Source organism: Antechinus flavipes, chromosome 2 (genome assembly GCF_016432865.1).
Source record: "Antechinus flavipes isolate AdamAnt ecotype Samford, QLD, Australia chromosome 2, AdamAnt_v2, whole genome shotgun sequence".
NCBI classification, from domain to species: Eukaryota; Metazoa; Chordata; class Mammalia; order Dasyuromorphia; family Dasyuridae; genus Antechinus; species Antechinus flavipes.
The window spans coordinates 373,111,135-373,134,515 of record NC_067399.1 but is presented as its reverse complement, the minus strand read 5'-3'; the positions used below and the strand labels follow the sequence as shown (position 1 = coordinate 373,134,515).

General features: G+C 34.9%; 2 protein-coding genes across 4 annotated transcripts in view; one reads left to right on the top strand and one right to left on the bottom strand.

Moving 5' to 3' along the window:
• Nucleotides 1–218: 218 nt before the first annotated feature.
• CINP (cyclin dependent kinase 2 interacting protein) lies at nt 219–22,469 on the bottom strand. 2 transcript variants are annotated; one of them, XM_051978335.1, is made up of 5 exons: nt 22,379–22,469; nt 8,724–8,892; nt 7,932–8,061; nt 2,942–3,068; nt 219–642 (listed from the first exon to the last, which is right to left on the bottom strand). In XM_051978335.1, exons 1-5 carry the CDS (start codon nt 22,383–22,385, stop codon nt 443–445), a joined length of 633 nt encoding a protein of 210 aa, XP_051834295.1. In that variant the 5' UTR covers nt 22,386–22,469; the 3' UTR covers nt 219–442. The 2 variants fall into 2 exon arrangements, with proteins under 2 accessions (XP_051834295.1, XP_051834296.1); XM_051978336.1 differs by having other exon boundaries at nt 436–662.
• Nucleotides 22,470–22,533: 64 nt separating this feature from the next.
• TECPR2 (tectonin beta-propeller repeat containing 2) overlaps nt 22,534–23,381 on the top strand; it is a 153,663-nt gene continuing 152,815 nt past the window's right edge. The window contains exon 1 of one of the 2 annotated variants that reach the window (XM_051978329.1): nt 22,534–22,727. The gene's annotated coding sequence lies outside the window, so the exon portion shown is untranslated. The remainder of the gene's footprint in view (nt 22,728–23,381) is intronic. The other variant, XM_051978328.1, reaches the window with a different exon arrangement.

Below are 23,381 nucleotides of genomic sequence, written 5' to 3'. Positions count from 1 at the left end.
CATACAAATCTACTCTGGTTTCTCTGAATAATTCTGTTGTGTCTTCCACAAAGTGCTGCTAGTAACAAAAGGCTCTCTCTTTCACCTCAGATCCCTCTTTGGCCTCATTGTTATATGCCTTGTAGTAGAGACAGCTGCTGGGTCAAAGGGTTTAGTGACTTTTATTAAAAAGTACCGAATTGTTGGAATGATTAGACCAGTGACTTCACCAACATGTATTAAGAGTTTTTTATAGTTTATTGAGCATTCTGGTCTGTGATGTCTAGTTTATTATTAGAGTTTATTGAGCACTGCTGGTCTGTGATTTTTTTTTTCCTTCCATTTTTGCCAATTTAATGTGAGGTAAAACTAGTACTGCTAAAATAATGCTCATTTCTTAATGGTGTTCTGTAATATTACAGAAAACCATTTTTTAAATTTAAGGTCATTGGTTTTAGAAAAATTATAATGCTCGATGTCCCGTTTCAAGTAGCATGCTTTCCACATCAAGTCTGCTGTTTTCAATATAGGGCTGATACAGCCACATAGACAAGTAGCTTAAAATGAGATCCTGGTTCGTAGCATGGGCGAGCTCTTCAACAATGATGCGTTTGAGTAGTATTTCTCTCTTGTACATTTCTGAAAGCTTATGGGAAACTTCATCTGAAATATATGACAAATGACTAGAAGGAAGATTTAAGATAACTCATGTGAAGCAAAATGTATTTCCGCCCCCCAACAATCTTCCTATCCCACCTTAGAAACAGGAAAACCTAGGCTCAAGATATAGTAATAGTTGTACATTTATATAGGGATTTAAATTTTAGGAAACCATTACAAATACAAATCTCTTTCTTGAATCTATACCAAAGAGTTAGTAACTGGTCCTAAAATGTAACTGGGAAATCCTTAGCAAATTAAAAATATCATCTAATAATAATCTGTGGTTTTTCTAAGTTAATGTGCAGCCTGAAGAAAGGATCCAAAGGTATTAATTTCTATTTGAGTTTGACACCACTGCTCTACATTTAAGTGATGGCAGCTTTCACAAAGTTATTTCTTATTTCTCAACACCAGCTCCTAGTAAAAAACAACCAGTTAATAATAATAATAATAATAATAATAATAATAATAATAATAACCTCAAACTCTTATGTCCAGAGTTTATCTTTCTCCTTAAACTGTTCTTCCCCACTTCTCTCTTTTTGCTGAAGGCATGTAATGCTTGACTCTGCTCACTTAACTGTTTTGTTGTTCAACTGTTTTTCAGTCAAATCTGAGGAAATTGAGGCAAATGGGGGTAAGTTACTTGCCTAGGGCCATATAGCTAGTAAATGTCTGAGGTCAAATTTGAACTCAGTTGAGAGAGAGAGAGAGAGAATGGGTGTGTGTGTCTCCCAGGATCAGAGTGACACAGCTAATAAGTATTAAGTAGCTGCGGCCAGGTCCTCCTGATTTTTATGTGTTTTATGTACTGTGCCAGCTAGTTACTATCCCTGTGTGTATCTGCTCTCTCACTCTCCCCTAAATCCTATTACTTTCCAAGTCTTGTCCATTTAATTTTAGGAGTTATTACTCCTGAATCCATTGTGTTCTTTCTATTCTATCCTAGTCCTGGCCATCACCTTTCACCAGGGGTACTGCAGTATTTCAACTCTTTCTATTATCAGTTTCTGCTCTTTAATTTGTACTCCACAATTCACAAAGCTGCTATTCTTAAAGTACAGGTTAAACTATCAAGAGGCAGCCTAAGTACTGTGTCAAAGAATGCTATTTAAATCTCACCTCTGATGCTAATTAGTTGTATAATAATGAATAAATCACTAACTTCAGTCTTAGCTACTTCATCTGTAAAACGAGGGGGTTGAATTCAATGAATTCTTTTGCTTCTAAGAAATCATTCCCTTCCTCAATTTTGCCTCCAGAATAAAACGATTTTACTATGTGGGTCCAGTTTACTGGTTTAGGCTTTTTACATTATGCACTCTTATGCAGTATATCTTCTGGTTAAAAGGGCTAACATGGTATTCCTTTGACTTTACATGTAATAACCTGCCTATGTGTTTCCTGCCTGGACTGCTCTCCTTCAGATGAAGGAGGTACTACTTTCAGCTCACTTCCTAATTTACCCCTGAAATAATCTCATATTTGTTTACCTGTCATATTCACCAATTAGAATAAAGACAAATGCAACATTCACTATCCCCCCACCCCAGCATATAAAAGGTATTCAATGATTACTCAGTTGTTTAGTTTCACAGGTATTTCAGATACTGTTTAGAGTGTCAGGAAGATCCATCTTCCTGAATTCAAATGTGGCTGTTTGCCTCACTTTCCTCATTTGTAATGATCCAGATGGGTCACAAAGAATCGTATATGACTGAACAAGAACTTCATATATTATCTCGATTTTGCAAATAGTGAAATGGGCTGAATTGTTCCTGGTTTTAAAGACTAATTAATAGAGGCAAAAATTGTAGAATTATTCAACTCCAAGTTTATCCTGCTTATAGTAGATAATAGAACTGGAAATTAATTGTAGTATTTTGATTCCAAATCCAGTCAGAGGGAATCCCACCTGAGTAATTAGATACATAGTTTAAATTGGTTTATGCAAATAAAGCATACAAATGTATACATCTATACACATAAATATACATAGCTATAAACATATGTATGTATATACATATGATACTAGTAGTAACTAGTAACATTAATAAGCTAGTAACATAATGACAAAAATAGGATTTGGAGCTTAGAGTTTTGCTTCTATACCCAGATTTCCGTATGTTGCCTGTGAATTCCTTAACTTTTAGGCAATGACGAGTTGCAATAAAGTATGTCTTTCAAGCTGTCCCCTCTCCTTCCTAATGGCAGAAATAATCCTATCATCTAACATGTACCTAATCTTGTTCCTTCCCTCTTTAATATCTTAAATATCAGCAATTTTATGGTTACTTACAGAAATAGGTTGTGGGCCATGTATGGAAAAGGGGTGTTTGATTTCCATTTCCATGATGGTAATTTTCTAGGTTACAAATTCCTTTAGTAGTTGATGTTAATTTTTCCATTTTCATCTGTACCTTAGCCTGAGAAGACAAAATTTTGTTTTAAGAATCTGAGCATTTTAATTTGAAATCTGCTTTAATCTCATAATCAATAACTGAGTTCAGGTTTTTTGAGAAATGTGATTTCTAATTCATAAATTTAAATAAGGCCTTTTTTAATAGTAGGTTTTAAAGGTGACATGCAATATGGCGAGCTTCTCTTTGTTTTTTATGATGACAACAAACTGCATATTCTTGTTTGAAAAGTCAATGGTTACATAATATTGTACACAGTAATAGCAACATTGTGCAATTATCAACTTTTAATAGACTTTGCTCTTCTCAACAATACAATAACCTAACACAATTCAAATCGATTCATGATGCTATCCACATAGTATGGAATGTGAATACAGATCAAAGCATACTATTTTCACTTATTTTGTTCTTTTTTCTTTCTTGTGTTTTTTCCCTTTTGTTTCCTCTTTCATAACATGACTAATGTGGAAATATATTTAATATGTTTGTACATGCATGACATATATCAGATAGCCAACTATTTTGGGGATGGAAGAGGGGGAGAAAATAATGGACATCAAAATCTTATAAAAGTAAACAGAATGAAAACAATATGTAATTGGGGAAAAGATACTATTAGGGGGTGGTGAGAAAAGTCAAAGGTTAAAGGATGAGCAGCTGGATGGGGAATCAGTTAAAATAGTTCAACAGTATCTATGACTTGGCCTGGTATAGGAGTTGGACCTAGATGGACCATTTTTTAAAATCTAGGTTAAAAAATAGAAATAATAAGATATTGAGCTACATTACATTTGAAAAATAGTATAAATTTTCAATGATCTGAAGTTGCTGTGATGGGCTTGGCTCTTCTCAAAAATATGTTAATTCAAGGCAATTCTTCTTTACAGTATTTGGAAAAATAAAATACTACTGAGAAAAAAATGATCTAAAATTTCTTGCTGTTGAACACCAATAATCTTTTGGTGACTCCAAACGCAATACCCTTTTCCACTGAACCATATTGTGGTGGAAAAAAGGCCCAGAGACAGTAAGTAACTTGCCAGGAATCATATAGCGAATTAATGGTATATTTCTCCTCTGTAAAAAATATTATTACTTAACTTTCTATTTCTTTTGTATTATTTGTGTATTTCCCAACACACAAAAGCAGCAAAATAATTTAAAAATCAATCAAAGCAGATATATTTTCAAAGACACTTTATTTTTTGATTTGAAAGTCACTTTTATGGCTATCTACAAATAATTAAAACACAACAAATATAATAAAGGTGAGTTGGACAAACACTGAAGAGAGTCCAAAAGACTGAAGGCAATTTCCTAGACAAACTGCTTTTTGAGTCTTCAATGAAGTCTAAGAAGTCATCAAGAGGCAGAATAAGTAAATAGATTTCACTGCTAAGTTTTCCCTACTATTTATAAAAATCACACTTGGATACGACATAATTCAAAATATCAATCCTGTTCTTACCTGAAATATTCATACCATAAATACATGTATAAATCTATCATGTCTAACATGCAGTACATGTTATAGAAGACAAAAATCTCTAAAGTGAGCATTCTGAAAGCACTTGAAATAAGCAAAAAGCCAAGATTCTTTATAAGCTATAAACTATTGAAATTTCTCATCATATTAATTCAAAGGTCATTTAGTTTTAAGAATGCTGCCCACTGCAAGAATATGATCTATAGTATAGATCAATCGATAAATAAACATTAAGTGCCTATTGTGTGCTAGACACTCTCCTAAGCTCTGGAGGCAAAAGACAGCTATTGGCCTCAAAAAAGCTTACAATCTAAAGGCGATAGAGACAACATGTAAGCAAACAATATACACAGAAAGCTACATACAGAATAAAAAGGAAATAATTAGGACTAGCTTTGGAGAAAGCTTCCAATAAAAGATGGGACTTAAATAGAAGTGGAGAAGGATGAACTTTATGAGCACTGGGAACAGCCAGAGAAAATGTCCAGAGCCAAGCAGTGTCTTGTTCATGGAATAGTCAGGAAGCCAGTGTCACTTGAACTGAATAGTGTCAGGGAGTAAATTGTAAGAAGAGTGGAAAGGTAAGAGGGGCAAGGTGCTGAAGGATATGGATGTCAAATAGAACATTTTGTATCTGATTCTAGGGACAACAGAAGCCAGTAGAGTTCACTGAGTGGGATGTATGTGAGAGATTGATACAGTTAGATCTATGTGTTAAGGAAATCATTTAGTGGCTCAATGGAGAATGGATTGGAGCGGAGAGAGACTTGAGGCAGGCAGATCCACCAGCATGCTATTGCAATAATCAAGACATGAAGTGATGAGGCTCTGTATGTAGTGTCAGAGAAGAGAAGGGGACATATTGGAGCGATGTTGCAGAAAAAAAGAAATGGACAGGCCTTGGTAACAGATTAGATACGGGGGTGGGGTGAAATATACTAAAGAATCAATATGATTCCTAGACTGCAAGCCCAACGACTGGTAGGATGATATGGTCTTCTACAGTAATTAAGAAGGAAGGGAGTGGGAATTTAGAGGGAAAAGATAATTCTATTTTAGATAAATATTGAGTTTAAGATGACTATTGGACTTCTAGTTTGAGATGTTTGAAAGGCAAATGAAAATGGAAGACAGGAGGTTGGCATAAAAGATTTGAGAATCATCAGCATAGAAGTGGTCATTAAATCTATGGGTTCCTTATATATCTTAAGTCTTGCAAGCAGTCTGATTGGCAATATTCTTGCCAGAGTCCTTCTTAATTGGCTGATGCTTCACCTGGAAGATGGTTATCTGAACAAGAGCCAGTGTGGCTTTAGAAAAAGTTGAGCCCCATACTCAAGGGCCCAACTCCAGAAAAAGTATCAGGTACAGAACAATGAAGAATATGCAACATTCATCGACCAAATTAAAGCCTTTGATATTGCCATTTGTGAGGAATTATGGAAGATCATGGTGAAATTTGATTGCTCAAAGAAGTTCATCATTACTCCAATTTCATGATGGAATGTCTGCATGGGTTCTGGATAAAGGGAGATGTTCTCATTCTTTCCAAGTCTTCAATGGAATAAAGCAGAACTGTGTGCTTGTTTCCATTTTTTTCTGCAATGTTGCCACACATCTTCAACAAGGACAAAAATGGCATCAAGGTCAGCTACTGCACAGCTGGTAAACTATTTAACTTGAAAAGATTATAAGCCAAGACCAAAGTGGAAGGAAAGCTGGTGTACAAGTTTTTGTTTGCAGTTGATTGAACACTCAAGATAGCCTCTGAGGATCAGATGTAACAGAGTATGAATTGATCCTCTGCTACTTATGCTAATTTTAGCCTGACAACAAGGAAACAGCATTTCATCATTCATGCATGGAACCAATGATCATAGTAAATGGAAAAACTGAATGCTGTGGTTAAATTTACTTACTGAATATCAAATTGAAAGTCTATAAAGGCATTGTGCTGACTTCACTGTTGCATCTTTTCTGAAATAACCACACTATGCCTATGCCATGCCAGAAAACTTTCTTTTGAACTATTTTAGGAAAATTCTAAAGATTACTTGACAAGATAAGGTACTAGAAATTGAGGTCCCCTCTTTAGCTGAACTACCAAGCATTCAAACTCCCCAAAGAGAGTACAGCTCTGATGCCAAATGTGAACTTATCTAAAAGTATTTTATAGAGAACTTTATAGATCTAGGCAGGTAGTCTAATTATTTCTTTTTGCCTGCATTTTCCTTCAGTTTCCCAAATGCTAGCTCTAGCAATATATGTGTCAATCTCATCATCTATGTGTATATCCTTGGAAAGTATATTGCCAAGGTAAATGAGCATATCCACAGCATTCAATAGTTACACTTATGGATGGCGTAGTGATAGCTGGTGGAGGACCTGTTTTCTTGGCATTGTCAGGTCAAAATTAGGATGCACTGAGTGTACAATGATCTTTGAATAAAAATTTGTGCACTAACTCTCCCTCTTCTTTAGTCTTGGCTTGCAGCCTTTTCAAGTTAAATAATTTGTCTTCAGTGTAGTAATTGAGTTTGATGAAAGCTATTTATGAAGAACTCATATCAGACAAGCACAGTGATACAAGGACACTGGCAGAATCACAGTAGCACAAAGGAAAGATGAGCTGTGCAAATCCAGAGATACCTCCACCCAAATGTTCTAATAGACTACTTGTGCCTGATCTGTAGTAGAACCTTTCAAACTTGTACTGGATTGATCAGCCATAGCCAAACACACTGTACACTGGCATCAACACTGTGATGTCACCGATCTTCTTTGAAACGAAGGAAGAACAACAAATTTATAGGAAATGATAAGACAGGAAGCTCACCAATTGTACTTAAATACTTCCAGTTTTAGGGAGTGCATTACCTTACAAGGGAGTCTACTTGATTGCCAATTAATTAAATGACTGATTATATTTAAGTAATAATGTACTGAACAAATAAATGATGGCCCTGAATCATCAGATGTTAAAATTCTTTTTAGTACCCTGCCTAATAAGGGTTAAGGCTAAAATGTAATATTTACAAAATCTTTCTTTGATATTTCATTGTGTCATGGAGGTTTAGTCACATTTGAGGAGGTTAATGAACAGAATCCACTTGCTGGTGGATTTCTGAGAGACATGGCAATTTATTTCTTGAACGAATTATGATTTACATAGAAGGTAGGAGTACTCAAAACGACATTGCAGATGCCTGAAGTATTGAAATTTCTAATCAAAACAGTTAAATAAAGCTTAAAACAAACAAAACAACATTATTTAGTCATTTCAAGGAATGAACTTCCTTTGAAGACCAACTAACTTGTACTAATTAGATTAACACTTTAATTAAACATTTGTGAAGAAGATCTTAGTTTTAGACTCTTACCAAGTTTGCCAAGGTATCATGAAGTTCCTTGCATAGCATCTCAAGTTCTTCATTATATTTTGGATGTGCCTTTTGAGAACAAATGCCAGAAGCAATGCTGTTGCATTCTAGTTCTACCTTGCCTTCAGTACTATACAAACATAGAAAGCAACAAGAATATAAAAAATTTAATACACTGTTCAGGAGATTAAATACTAGAGAAGCAAAACCAGAAATAACACCCCAGAATTAAAGGGACTTTGTAAATTATCTAGTCTAAACTACAAATGAAACAGTCTTGTTAACAGTATTAATGACGGATCATATACAGAATGCAGGTTTAGAGCTGGAAGGGACTTAGGAAAATGACTCTTAACTTCACCACTTTTTAGATGAGGACATAAAGAACCAGAAAGATAAAGTACTCTGTTTAATATCATAAAAGTAGCAGAACAGGAATTTGGACTTGACTTCTTTGACTCTTCCACAATAGCTGAAGTCACCTGAAGGGACAGAAGAGTCATTTATGCAGCATTACCTTTTACTGCTGTAAGGAAAAATGCCCGTTTGTGTTTTTTAACTATCATTCCTATTTAATATGTCTTCTGAGACCAAGAAGACCATATCTAGACCATCTGTCTATGTAAAAATCCTATAAATTTGTTGCTTCTGAATAAAACTGATTTGATTATTTCTATTTTTGTCAAAAATCAAAAGAACAACCACTCTGTTTAATTACTAACTGGAAACAAAATTCAAAATGAGGGAAATGTGAAATATATTACTTATGTTTTGAATTTTACACATACTCACAGTGCACTGATTTTGATGTTTCCTATTTTGTTTGCAATAGAAAACCCTACATTGTTGAAAGTCTCCCATTTCAATAATAAATTGTGCCAATCTGCAGCATTGTCTTTAATTTTTCTTGCGCTGACGGATAAGATAGTTCTTTTAGGAGTAATAATGCCAGAGTTTTTCACTATACAAAGAAAGGGACAAAAAAAAAAAATCATGTTTCACTTTATTAAAAACTAGAATATGTTAGACTGGAAATATAGAATGAAACTATTCTCCAGCTCAAGTTAGAGTGGAAGGACTTCAAGGAAGGTCAGTCTCAATGGAGTGAAAGGGGTGCTCAAACCAGATCAGACCATGTCTGTGAAAACCAGCGTGATAGCTTTCAGTCCTAGTACAAAAGGCAAATCACCAGCTTGGGAAACCAGCAACAACAGGTGGGACGAGGGTTGGGCTATCCTCGATGAGCAAGATGTTATCAACAATGCCCAGTAATAAGAAATAGAGAAATTTCATTAAAAATATCTGTAGATAAGACTTGTAGAGGAGAAAGAAATTTGTGACCAAAGATGAACTAGAGACCATTACTGATCACAAAATAGAAAATTTTGATTATATCAAATTAAAAAGCCTTTGTACAAACAAAACGAATGCAAACAAGATTAGAAGGGAAGCAACAAACTGAGAAAACATCTTTACAGCTAAAGATTCTGATAAAGGCCTCATTTCCAAAATATATAGAGAACTGACTCTAATTTATAAGAAATCAAGCCATTCTCCAATTGATGAATGGTCAAAGGATATGAACAGACAATTTTCAGATGATGAAATTGAAACTATTACCATTCATATGAAAGAGTGTTCCAAATCATTATTGATCAGAGAAATGCAAAGTAAGACAACTCTGAGATACCACTACACACCTATCAGATTGGCTAAGATGACAGAAAAAAATAATGATGAATGTTGGGAATGCGGGACAACTGGGACACTGATGCATTGTTGGTGGAGTTGTGAATGAATGCAACCATTCTGGAGAGCAATCTGGAATTATGCCCAAAAAGTTATCAAACTGTGCATACCCTTTGATCTAGCAGTGCTACTACTGGGCTTATACCACAAAGAGATACTAAAGAAGGGAAAGAGACCTGTATGAGCCAAAATGTTTGTGGCAGCCCTGTTTGTAGTGGCTAGAAACTGGAAATTGAATGGATGCCCATCAATTGGAGAATGGCTGGGCAAGTTGTGGTATATGAATGTTATGGAATATTATTATTCTGTAAGAAATGACCAGCAGGATGAATACAGAGACGCTTGGAGAGACTTACATGAACTGATGCTAAGTGAAATGAGCAGAACCAGGAGATCATTATATACTTCGACAACGATATTGTATGAGGATGTATTCTGATGGAAGTGGATTTCTTTGACAAAGAGACCTGAGTTTCAATTGATAAATGATGGACAGAAGCAGCTACACCCAAAGAACGAACCCTGGGAAATGAATGTGAACTATTTGCATTTTTGTTTTTCTTCCCGGGTTATTTTTACCTTCTGAATCCAATTCTCCCTGTGCAACAAGAGAACTGTTCGGTTCTGCAAATATATATTGTATCTAGGATATACTGAAACATATCTAACATATATAGGACTGCTTGCCATCTAGGGGAGGGGTGGAGGGAGGGAGGGGAAAAATCGAAACAGAAGCGAGTGCAAGGGATAATGTTGTAAAAAAAATTACCCTGGCATGGATTCTGTCAATATAAAGTTATTATTAAATAAAATAAAATATTTTTAAAAATCTGTAGATAATACAAAAAAACTATATTTATATATAAAATTATATATATAATAAAATCATATAAAATAAAAAACATAAAATACTTGTTAAGATAAACCCAAGAACTATATGAATACAATTATAAAATACTTTACATACAAATAAAGTTAGATCTAAACAATTGGAACCATATTATACTAGCTAAGAAAGAGTTGGATCAATGGAATAGGTTAGGTACACAAGACACATAGTAATGTGACTATCGTAATTTAGTGTTTGATAAATCCAAAGACTTCAGCTTCTGGGATAAGAACGGACTATTTGACAAACATTGTTGTTAAAACTGGAAAAGTGTCAGAAATTAGGCACTGACCAACACCAAACACTCTAACCAAGATAAAAATGAGTTCATGATTTAGATGGACATAAAGGCTAATACTATAAGCAAACTAAGAGAACAAAGGAGAGTCAACCTCTCAGATCTTTAAAGAGGGAGAAATTTATGGCCAAAGAAAAACCAGAGAACATTATTATGCAATATGGATAATTTTTATTATATTAAATTATACAAACACAATCAATGCAGTTAAGATTAGAAGGGAAGCAGAAAGCTGGAAAAAATTTATACATCCAGTAGTTCTGATTTCTAAAATATATAAATAATTGATTCAAATTTATAAGACTATAAGCCACACAACTGCGAAATGTTTAAAAGATATGAACATGAATTAATGCTAAGTGAAGTGAACAGAACTGAGAGAACATTGTACATGCAACAAGATTATGTGATGATCAACTGTGATGGACCTGGCTCTTTTCAACAATGTAGTGATTCAAAGCAATTCCAATAGACTTGTGATGAAAACAGCCATCCACATCCAGAGAGAGAATTTTGGAGACTGAATGTGGATCAAAGCTTAGTATTTTCACCTTTTTTTTGTTGTTGTAGTAGTTGCTTGTTTGCTTCTTTTTTCTTCCCTTTTGTTCTTTTTCTTTTTTGGCAGCCAAAATTAATCAATTGATTAATCAATCAATCAATCTTTTTTTTGTATTAAAGAATTTTTATTTACAAAACATATGCATCAGAAATTTTTCAACATTGACTCTTGCAAAACCAGATGTTCTAAAATTTCCCTTACTTGCCACCCTCCCCTAGATGGCAGATAATCCAATATATGTTAAATATGTTAAAATATATGTTAAATCCAATATATGTAAAATTTTATTTATTTATACAATTATCTTGCTGCACAAGAAAAATCAGATCAAGAAGGGGAAAAAAAACTGAGAAAGAAAACAAAATTCAAGCAAACAATAATAGAAAGAGTGAAATTGCTTTGTTGTGATCCTCACTCACTTCCCACAGTCCTGTCTCTGGCTGTAGATGGCTCTCTTCATCACAAAATTATTGGAACTGATCTGAATCATCTCATTGTTGGGAAGAGCCACATCTATCAGAATTGATTAACTGCATAATCTTGCTGTTGCTGTGTACAATGATCTCCTGGTTCTGCTCATTTCACTTAGCACCAGTTCGTGTAAGTCTCCCCAGGTCTCCCTAAAATCATCCTGCTTGACTTGCTTTTTCTTATACAGCATGATGAATATGAAAATATGTTTAGAATAATTGCACACATTTAATCTGATCAGATTGCTTACTCTGTAGGGGAGAGGGGGAGGGAGAAAAATTTGGTACACAAGGTTTTGCATAGACGAATGGTGAAAACTATCTTTGCATGTATTTAGAAAAATAAAGATATTTTTAAAAAGGAAAACAATTCCTTAAAAATTACAACTGGCCAAATGAAAAAAAAAAATTACTTAAAAGAGATACAAAAGCTAACTGAAGAAAATCATACATTAAAAACTAAAACCGGGCAAAAGGAAAGTCAATGACTCTGAGACATCAAGAATCAAAAAAACTAAAAAGAATGAAAAAAATGGAAGAAAATGTAAAATACATCATTGGAAAAATAGCTAACCTAGAAAATGGATCCAAGAGAAACAATTTAAAAATTATTGGTCTAAAAAAAGCCTGGATAGCATTCTTCCAGAAATCAAGGAAAACTACCCATATAAACAAGAATCAGAGGACAAAAGTAGTAATAGAAAGAATCCATTTGTCACCTCTGATAAGAGATCCCACAAGAAAAAAACCCCCAAACAGTGCTGCAATACTCCAGAACTACAAATTTAAGGAAAAAATACTGCTGGCTGCCAGGAAAAAAAAAAAATCAATTATTGATGAGCCACAGTCAAGATGTGGCAACTTCTATAATACAGGATCAAAGGATCTGAAATACCACATTCTGTAAGGTAAAAGATCTGGGATTACAACCAAGAATCAACTACTCACCAAGACTGAGCTTCATCTTTCAGGGAAGGAGATGTACTTTCTTTTTTTTTTAATTTTTTATTTAATAATTACATTATATTGACACTCGTTTCTGTTCCGATTTTTTCCCCCCTCCCTCCCTCCACCCCCTCCCCTAGATGGCAAGCAGTCCTTTATATGTTGGATATGTTGCAGTATATCCTAGATACAATATATGTTTGCAGAACCGAACAGTGGAGATGTACTTTCAATGAAGTAAGGAACTTTGAAATGTTTCTATTGAAAAGACCAGAACTAAACAGACAATTTGATCTATAAAAGCAGAACTCAAGAGAAGCACAAATAGCTAAATAGGAAAGGAAAAAAAAACACACATTACTTGGGAAGGTTAAAGTGCTCATACTTCTAGATAGAAAAATTATACTTCTGTGCCAAAATGTTTGTGGCAGCCCTGTTTATAGTGGCTAGAAGCTGGAAAATTACCCTGGCATGGGTTCTAGCAATAAAAAGTTATTAAAAAAAAAAAAAGAAAAGAAAAATTATACTTCTCAGAGTTGTGTCTTAATTTGCATTTCTCTGGTCAATAGTGATTTGGAGCACCTTTTCATGTGACTACAAATAATTTCAATTTCTTCATCTAAAAATTGTCTGTTCATATCCTTTGACTATTTATCAACTGGAGAATGCCTTGAATTATTATTTGAGTCAACTCTCTAAATATTGTAGAAATAAAAAATGTTTTCCCAGTTTATTGCTTCCCTTCTAATCTTGGTTACATTAGTTTTGTTTATACAAAACTTTTTTTTTTTTAAATAACTTTTTATTGACAGAACCCATGCCAGGGTAATTTTTTACAGCATTATCCCTTGCAGTCACTTCTGTTCCGATTTTTCCCCTCCCTCCCTCCCTCTACCCCCTCCCCCAGATGGCAAGCAGTCCTTTACATGTTGAATAGGTTACAGTATATCCTGGATACAATATATGTGTGCAGAACCGAACAGTTTTCTTGTTGCACAGGGAGAATTGGATTTAGAAGGTATAAATAACCCGGGAAGAAAAACAAAAATGCAAGCAGTTTATATTCATTTCCCAGTGTTCTTTCTTTGGGTGTAGCTGCTTCTGTCCATCCTTGATCAATTGAAACTGAGTTAGCTCTCTTTATCTTAGAGATCTACTTCCATCAGAATACATCCTCATACAGTATCGTTGTTGAGGTATATAATGATCTCCTGGTTCTGCTCATTTCACTTAGCATCAGTTCATGTAAGTCTCGCCAATCCTCTCTGTATTCATCCCGCTGGTCATTCCTTACAGAACAATAATATTCCATAATATTCATATACCACAATTTACTAAACCATTCTCCAACTGATAGGCATCCATTCATTTTCCAGCTTCTAGTCACTACAAACAGGGCTGCCACAAACATTTTGGCACATACAGGTCCCTTTCCCTTCTTTAATATCTCTTTGGGGTATAAGCCCAGTAGAAACACTGCTGGATCAAAGGGTATGCAGTGTTTGATAACTTTTTGAGCATAGTTCCAAATTGCTCTCCAGAATGGCTGGATGTGTTCACAATTCCACCAACAATTATACAAAACCTTTTTAACCTAATATAATCAAAATTATCTATTTTGTGATCAATAATGATCTCTAGTTCTTCTTTGGTCACAAATTCCTTCCTCCTCCACAGATCTGAGAGGTAAATGATCTTAAGTTCTTCTAATTTGTTTATTTCTAGATCATGAATCCATTTTGACCTTATCCTGATGTACAGTGTTAGGTGTGGATCTAGCTACTTTCTGCCATACTAGTTTCAATTTTCCCAGCAGTTTTTGTCAAATAGTGAATTCTTACCCCAAAAGCTGGGGCCTTTAGGTTTGTCAAATACTAGATTGCTATACTCATTGACTATTTTGTTCTGTGAACCTAACCTATTCCACTAATCAACTTCTCTATTTCTTAGCCAGTACACCAAATAGTTTTGATGAACACTGCTTTATAATATAGTTTTAGATCTGGTACAGCTAGGCCACCTTCATTTGCTTTTCTCTTCATTAATTACTTTGAAATTCTTGATCTTTTTTCTTTCAGATGAATTTTGTTGTTATTTTATCTAAGTCAGTAAAATAATTTCTTGGGAGTTTGATTGATATAGGACTAAATAAATAGATTAGTTTAGGGAGTATTGTCATCTTTATTATATTTGCTCAACCTATTCAAGAGCACTTGATATTTTTCCAACTGCTTAGACCTGACTTTATTTGTATGGAAAGTGTTTTGTAGTTTTGTTCATATAGTTCCTGACTTTCCTTGGCAGATAAGATTCCCAAATATTTTATGCTATAGACAGTTATTTTAAATGGAATTTCTCTTTGTATCTCTTGCTGCTGGATTTTGTTGGTGATATAGAAGAATGCTGATGATTTATGTGGATTCATTTTGTATCCTTCAACCTTGCTAAAATTGTGGATTACTTCTAATAGTTTTTTAGTTGATTCTCTAGGCTTTTCTAAGTATATACCACCATTATCATCTGCAAAGAGTGATAATTTGGTTTCTTACTTACTCTAATTCCTTTAATCTCTTTTTCTTCTCTTATTGCCAAAGCTAGCATTTTTAATACAATACTGAATAGTAATGGTGATAGTGGGCAATCTTGTTTCACTCCTGATTTTAGTGGGAATGGTTCCAGTTTATCCTCATTACATGATGTTTGCTGAAGGTTTTAAATAGATGCTACTGACTGTTTTAAGGAAAAATCCATTTATTCCTATACTCTCTAGTGTTTTTTAGTAGGAATGGGTGTTGGATTTTATCAAATACTTTTTCTACATTTATCGAGACAATCAGATAGTTTTTGTTAATTTGGTTATTGATATAGTCAATTATGCTAATAGTTTTCTTAATATTGAACCAGCCCTGCATTCCTGGTATAAATCCTACTTGGTCGTCATGTATTATCATAAGGATGATTTTCTGTAATCTCTTTACTCATATTTTATTTAAGATTTTTGCATCAATATTCATTAGGTAGATTGGTCTATTAATTTTCTTTCTCTGTTCTGTTTTCATTCTACCTGGTTTAGGTATCAGTATCATGTCTGTGTCATAAAAAGAATTTGGTATGAGTCCTTCATTCCCTATTTTTTCAAATAGTTTATATAGTATTGGAATTAACTGTTCTTTAAATGTTTGGTAGAATTGGATTAGAAACCAGATATTTTTATATGTTGTTTATAAGAAACACATTTGAAACAGAAAGATACACACAAAGTAAGGATAAAAGGCTAGAGCATTATTATTATGCTTCAGCTGAAGAAAAAAAAAAAGTAGGGGCAGCAATTCTGATCTCAAACAAAGCAAAAGCAAAAATAGATCTAATTGAAAAACATAAAGAAGGAAGTTACATCTTATTATAAGGTACCATAGACAATGAAGTAATGGCCAATACTAAATATATATGCACCAAGTGGTGCAGCATCCAAATTCTTAGAGGTTAAGTCAGTTACAAAAAATAGACAGCACAACTATATTAATAGGGGACCTTAACCTTTCTTTCTCAAAATTAGATACATCTAAGTACAAAATAAAGAAAAAAACAGGTAAGGAGGTTAATAGACTCTTATAAAACTTAGATATGATATGGCTCTGGAGAAAACTGAATGAAAAACACCTTTTTTCTCAGCAGTACATAGCACCTAAACAAAAATGAGTCCTGTCAAATTCCTGTTTATTACAAATATGGTACTAATACCTAAACCAGGAAGAGACCAAACAGAGAAAGAAAATTATAGACCAATTTCCATAATTAATGTTGATTCAAAAATTTTAAATAAAATACCAGGGAAGAGATTACAACTGTCAACAAGCATTGTATATAATGAGGAGAAGCTAGAAGTGTCCTCAACTTTAGATAGTATAAAATATTTGGGAGTGCTTCTGCTAATAGAAAGTTACAAAGTATATGAATACAATTACAAAATGCTTCACACAAATAAAGTCAGATTTATACAATTGGGAAATATCAATTGTTCATGGGTAGACCAAGCTAATATAATAAAAATTATAATTCTACCTAAATTAGACTATTTATTCACTGCCATACCAATCAGATTGCCAAAAAAAATTATTTCATAGAGCTAGAAAAAATAATTACTAGGAAGCCCTATCAATGGTGAAAGTCTTAATGGGGATAATAAAAACACCTTCCTCCCAGACCAAAGGGAGACCAATTGTTGAACTAACAGAACTTCCATGGGCTAACAGTGACTCAGTCCAAAAATAGTTTCCTGAAACTCAACCAAATACAAGTCAACAGACCTAAAATGGATCAGGAACTTATAGAGTTCAGACCAGGAGTATGATTCTTAGATCATACCACTTTGGGATCGCTAAAAACTTATTACAGGTCCTCAGATTGAGCTGTGAAAGTATTAGAAGGGTATAAGAGGCCAAAAAAATATAAAAGGCATAAAAGAAACTCAGGCATCCCCATTCCTTCCTCCCCCTAAATGTGCAGAGCTCCCCACTATAATAAATTCCAAAATCAAGTATTGGGCTAGATCCACGTACAAAAAACTTAAAAGTGAAACTATGATATTAGGGAAGCTTAAAATATAAATGCAGAACAAATAACTTCAAATTATCTACAAGCAAAGCCTCAAAGACAAATACAGAATGTATTTGGATTATTGTTATTTATTCTTCATTCTTGAAGACCATGACATGCAAGTGAACTGGATTTAAGTGAGGGCGAGGTGTGCCAAGTTACCTGTTTCATTTTTCTCTCCAAAGCCATCTAGGTCCAGTAGCAAGATATAGATCAGAACTACCAGTTCTGAGACCACACTCAGTGATGAAGGATAAGTAGTAATGGAGGCAAAGAAAATTCTCATTTACTTTGTCAAATAACAAAACAAAACAACTAACTAAATAAATAAATATGAGAGGAAGACCCTCAGGGTTTCTGACCAAAGCTGAAATGATTTCTATTTACATTCAATCTGAGTCAATCAGGACCCAAACAATGATCAAATAGGAGTTGGTCTTGGACCTATCCCTAGCTAATCAAAGAGAATAGAATGAGAGTGGATTTGGTTTAAGACATCATCCTTAAATTAGGATTACATGGGATTTGGCAGCTTCCACATAAAAGGATCAGCAGGTTTGGGATATCATATTCTGAAAGGGAAAGGAGCTAGGATTACAACCAAAAATCACCTACCCACTAAAACTCAGTGGAAAAAAAATAAATATTTAATGAAGAAGAAATCTTTTGAGCACTCCCAATGAAAAGATGAGAACCGAACAGAAAATATGATCTTCAAATATAATATTCAAGAATAAAAATATCAAATTGCTCGTGGGTAGGCCAAGTCAATAAAAATGACAATTCTATATAATATACTTATTTCAGGGTCATACCAAACTACCAAAAAATACCTTTAAAAGTAAAAAAGATATAAAATATAAATTATTTTATTAAATTATCTTATTATTTACAAATGATAAAATCTATCTGGAAGACAAAAAAGTCAAGAATATCAAGGGAATGAAAAAAAAATGTGAAGGAAGGTGACCCTATTGATGTCAATTGTGTCCTCTTTAACTTTGGTGGGGGAAGCAGGATGTAAACTGTGTCCCCTTTGGGGGGAATTCTTGACTCTCAAATCACGGGAGGGGCACACCTTTCCCAGACAACTGCCAGTTAAGTAATCTCCTGGGGCATAATCACCACTCTCTATTGAATTGGAAATTAGTCCCTTTAATTGCTCCCACCACAGGGGCCTGGGCAAACCCAGATAAAGCCTTAGAAAGCTAATAAAAGATGATTCTGAACCTCTAATCTTTGCTAATTCAAATCAGGAGCTATTTGCTCTTCTGGACTTAGCCCACCGATGAAGACATTTTCTTCTCAGTGTCAACCCATCTTTGCAAAATCATCCCAACAGGATTCTTTGCCCACTAAGAAAGCTGTTTTCTTAGTGCAAATAAATCCCTTTTTGCCACACAGACTTCGGATTTGCGAATTCCTTTGCAAGGAATCTGCAACATCAACCAGAGGGAATTTCTTACCCTCAATTCTCGCAACTCATCACTATTATGGTATATATGGTATATGAGAGTGAAGACACTCTCAAGGGAATATGGCCCTAAATTATACCTTAAGAGTGACTCCAGAATTTATAATAACAAAGAGAGCTTATAACTAAAAAAAAAAAAAAAAAAAAAACGCAGGTGTTTGTCCCCTCCAGTTTACCACCACCTCTTTATTAGCATTTTAAAGTACCTCTTTTAAAGGTGATGAAGGCTTTGAATTCTCTTATTGGAGGATATCTGCTTGTATAGCAGTTCTTAGGGAAATTTAAATTAGCGTTTATTATTATTGACTTGTATTCTTATTTTTGGGATAGATTTCCCCGTTTAAGGTGTAAACCTGGACTCCCCCACACAAAGGGAGAAAAGATCAAGGGGTGAAAGCTTGTTCTATTTAATCTGGTGTTTTACAGATGCTTTGCACTCCTTTTGTTGAGAAACACCTTGTCAGATGGAAGATGCTCTTTCTCAAGAGATCATAATAACCCCCTTTTTGCTCTTTCCTATTCTGAGAATCTCTGATTATTTTTGTGGTAAATACTGTCCCACACAATTGTAACGGAATAGTATTATTGTGCTGTAAGAAATAATGAGCAGACTTGTTGAGATCTAGATTTGGGGTACCTAAATGAAATTAGGGTTTAGTTGAGGTCTAGTGGCAGGTTTGGGGTACAGGGAGTCAAGCAAAGCTCCTCTGCAACCCCCTTGGATTCGGCGCAAGGATATGGCAGTAAATGGGATCTAGTATAAAAGAGGTTTATTATTGGGTAAGCAAGGTTAAAGTATAGGCGAAGGTAGAGATAAGGAGGGCACCAGACAGAGGGTCCAGTGGACAGAGGGTCCACACATGGCTAGCATGTTTGGAATCTCTGCAAAGAGGGGTTCCCAGCATTGTCTTTTTATAAATAGGAGACAGCTCGAGGGGCTTTTGGGTGTGGTCCCAAAGTTGGCTCAGATCCGGGTGGGGCTGAGACAGGTCTGGATCAGGTCTGGATCTTCTATTGGAATTCAAAGGCATCAGGATTTGTGAGTCAAAGGGTAATTACATTCACTAGGAGATGGGAATCTAGGAACTAATCTTTCCCACATCAGGCTGATTACAGAAAAACTTAGAAAAACTTAACAAGAACAACAGAGTGAAGGGAATAGAAATAGAACATTATGTACCACAACAGCAACATTGTACAATAAACAATTGTGAATGTTTTTTTCAGAGATATAATGATCCAAGACAATCCCACAAGACTTATGAAAAATGCTGTCTCCAGAGAAAGAAGTGATAGTCTGAATGAAGACCAAAGCATATTATTTTTCATTTTGTTTTTTTGGTTTGAGTTTTTTTTCCACAAAAGGATTAATATGGATATATTTTACATGACTGCATATCTGTAACCAACATCAGATTTGTGGGGAGAAAACCTGGAACTCAAAAATTTAAAAAAACAATTAAAAAAAATCTGTAATTGGAGAAATGTTATTAAAAAGAAATAAAGCAAACTCAAAAGCCTGAAAAATAGAAGAAAATGTGAAAAACAATCTAAATAATTTAAGAATCATTATACTTTCTGAAACCTATAAACCAAAAAAATGGCCTAGATATATAATTTTTAAAACTTGTATTCATTTTTTTCCTCAATAGTATTTATTTTTCAAAATATATGTAAAGTTAGTTTTCAACAATCATTCTTGTAAGATTCCCTGTTACAAATTTTGTCTCCCTCTCTACCTAATCTCACCCCTACCCAAGATAGCAAACTATCTGATATAGGTTATACATGCACAATCCTTTAAAACATAGTTCCCTATATGTCATGTTGTGTAAGAAAAATCAGACCAAAAGAGAAAAAAACACAAGAAAGAAAAAGCAAACAAAGAAGCAAGAAAAAAAGGTGAAAATAGTATATTTTCATCCACATTTGGTCTCCATAAGTCTGTCTCTGGATTTGAATGACATTTTCCTTCCAAAGTCTATTGGAATTGTTAGACATCATATTTCAAAATATCATTTAAAAATTGCCCAGACTTATTAGAACTAAAGGGCAAATAAATAAATGAGAGAATCTACTTCCAAAATGAAAACTCCCAAGAATATTATAGCCAAAATCCAGAGTACCCATGTCAAGAAAAAAATACTGCAAATAGAAAAACTTCAAGCACCCCAGAGCCACACTCAGGATCACATAAAATTTAGCAATTTAGCAAATAAAATTTATTTAGTAACAAAATTACTATAAAGGAATGGAGAGCTTGGAATATTATATTCTGATCTAGAAAACATGACCAAGAGTAATTTACCTGGCAAAACTATGTGGGTGTGTGGGTGTCATATAATTGAATGAAGAGGGGTTTTGTAAAAAATTCAGCAACCCTAAAAGAATTCTAAATTCAATGACAAAAATTTCAAAATCAAACAGATAATGAGTCTGAGGTACTTATAGCAGCATTTGCCCATATTTCATCGCTGTACTTTAGCGCTGTCTTGGTTCTGAACACATGATCCACTTACTTTGTAGTACTATGTCAAAAACTCCCTGGCTTAAGATTTGGGAGAAGGTTGGTAAATGAGTGAAAAGGGGTAGAGAGTGGAAAAAGTTTAAGAAACCAGGCACTAATGCACTGTCCACCATTCTGTACTATTTGGGAGCAATTTGGAACTATGTTCCAAAAGCTATATTAAACCCTGTATATCTTTGGACCCCAATTATACTGACTAGGTCTATAACCCAAAGAGATCAAAGGAAGAAAAAAACCCATAACTATAAACATATATGTAGCTCTTCTTTCTTTTTGTGATAGCAAAAAATTGGAAACTGTGGGGATGATCATCATTTGGGGTGTGACTGAATAAACTACGGTACATAAATGCGATGAAATACTGTAAGACATAATGAAGAGGATACTTTCAAAAAGACCTGGGAAGGCTTGTATAATGTGATGCAAAGTGAAATGGGCGGAACCAAGGAAACAATTTTTATAGTAAAAGTGTTATCTTAAAGATAACTTGGCAGACTTAATAATAGATTAATATAATAATCACAATTCTCATGACGAAATATACTAACCATTTTCAGGAGAGAGATAGCGCTAATGGTAATATATTTTCTCCTTTCATATGGACATAGCAAACGAGGGCATTTGTTTTGCGTGACTACATATCCGTAAAAGATTTTGTTCTTGGAGCAGCTAGGTAGTGTAGTGGATAGAACACCACCCTTGAAGTCAGGAGGACCCGAGTTCAAATATGCGGTCAGACACTTAATACTTTCTAGCTGTGTGATCCTGGGGGGCAAGTCCCTTAACCCCAATTGCCTCAGAAAAAAAAAAAAAAGTTTTGTTTTTGTTTTTTCAATGGTTGAAAGGAATGGAGAAGTGAGAGAACTTAGGACTGAAAATAAAATAAAATAGAATTTTTTTTTTTAAAGGTAGTTCAGGTCTCTAAATTTCCATTACTTACCATCCATGACTTCAGTGCCTAAGATGCATCTCAGCGTGGACCGGAGGAAGTTCGGAGGAAGTTCGAAGGAAGTTCCGGAGTCAACCGGAAGTATGTATCGTCATTTCCGATCTCGATTTCTCCTTATCAACAGCCACTTGTAGCAGTTCGGCCCGAGCTTGCCCCACCCCTTGCCAAGAGCCTTGACGACTGTTGCTACCCGGCGCTGACTGGTCCCGCGGCAGTGCTTGGGAACAAGCTCCCACAATTCCCTGCGCGCGGGGTTCGCCTTCTTTGCCGTCCCCGCCCACGACGCCCGGCCCGGAGGACCTGGAGCATGAGGGTCCCAGGTCACTGTCACCTGAGGGAGGTGAGTCCTGTGGCGTCGTGATGCGGGAGGAGGCTAGAGCGAGCATGGGGATCCCGGGAGCTGGTGTTCCAGAGGAAGAGTTTCTCTACGTCTCCCACCTGCCCATTCTCATCCCATCTAATCCTTCGCTCTTTCTCATCCCCCTTCGCCCTTCTCCAGTTTAACTAGCCACCTCTGACCCCCACATCTCGGTATAGCTATCTCTGCCTTCTCACTCCACCCCTGGTGTACCATCCCGGTCTCCTCACTCCCCACCCCCAGTACAGCCATCCCACTCCCCTCATCCTGTTCTCCTGTGTAACCATTCCTACTGTGTCCCTTTTGGGTCAAGCATTTGTGTTAGATACTGATTATACAAAGACAAAAATGAAAACTGTCCCAACCTCAAGGAATCTCAAGTCGCAATATATCTTTTTTTGTCCCCTCATCCCCTAGGTAGCTATTAACATATCTATCAGTTCATTTTAACAAAATGTGAAAGATATTGAGGGATATGCAAAATTAAATATAACTTGTTTCCCATTCCCACATAGCTCAAATTCTAGTAGAGTATGAAACACATAATATATTATAGAATGATGAATAATATATGTATTAGAGAATTGAACAAACAGTATAAAATGGGTGGGGGAAGTTATTACCAAAAGGAAGACT

Bases quoted from the DNA above. Each gene is read 5' to 3' on its own strand.
- CINP (XM_051978335.1), bottom strand. The intron at 8,062-8,723 runs GTGAGTATGTGT...ATGTTTGTATAG, and splicing joins AACATCAAAATCAGTGCACT to TACTGAAGGCAAGGTAGAAC. The intron at 3,069-7,931 runs GTAAGAGTCTAA...TTGTCTTCTCAG, and splicing joins ATGATACCTTGGCAAACTTG to GCTAAGGTACAGATGAAAAT.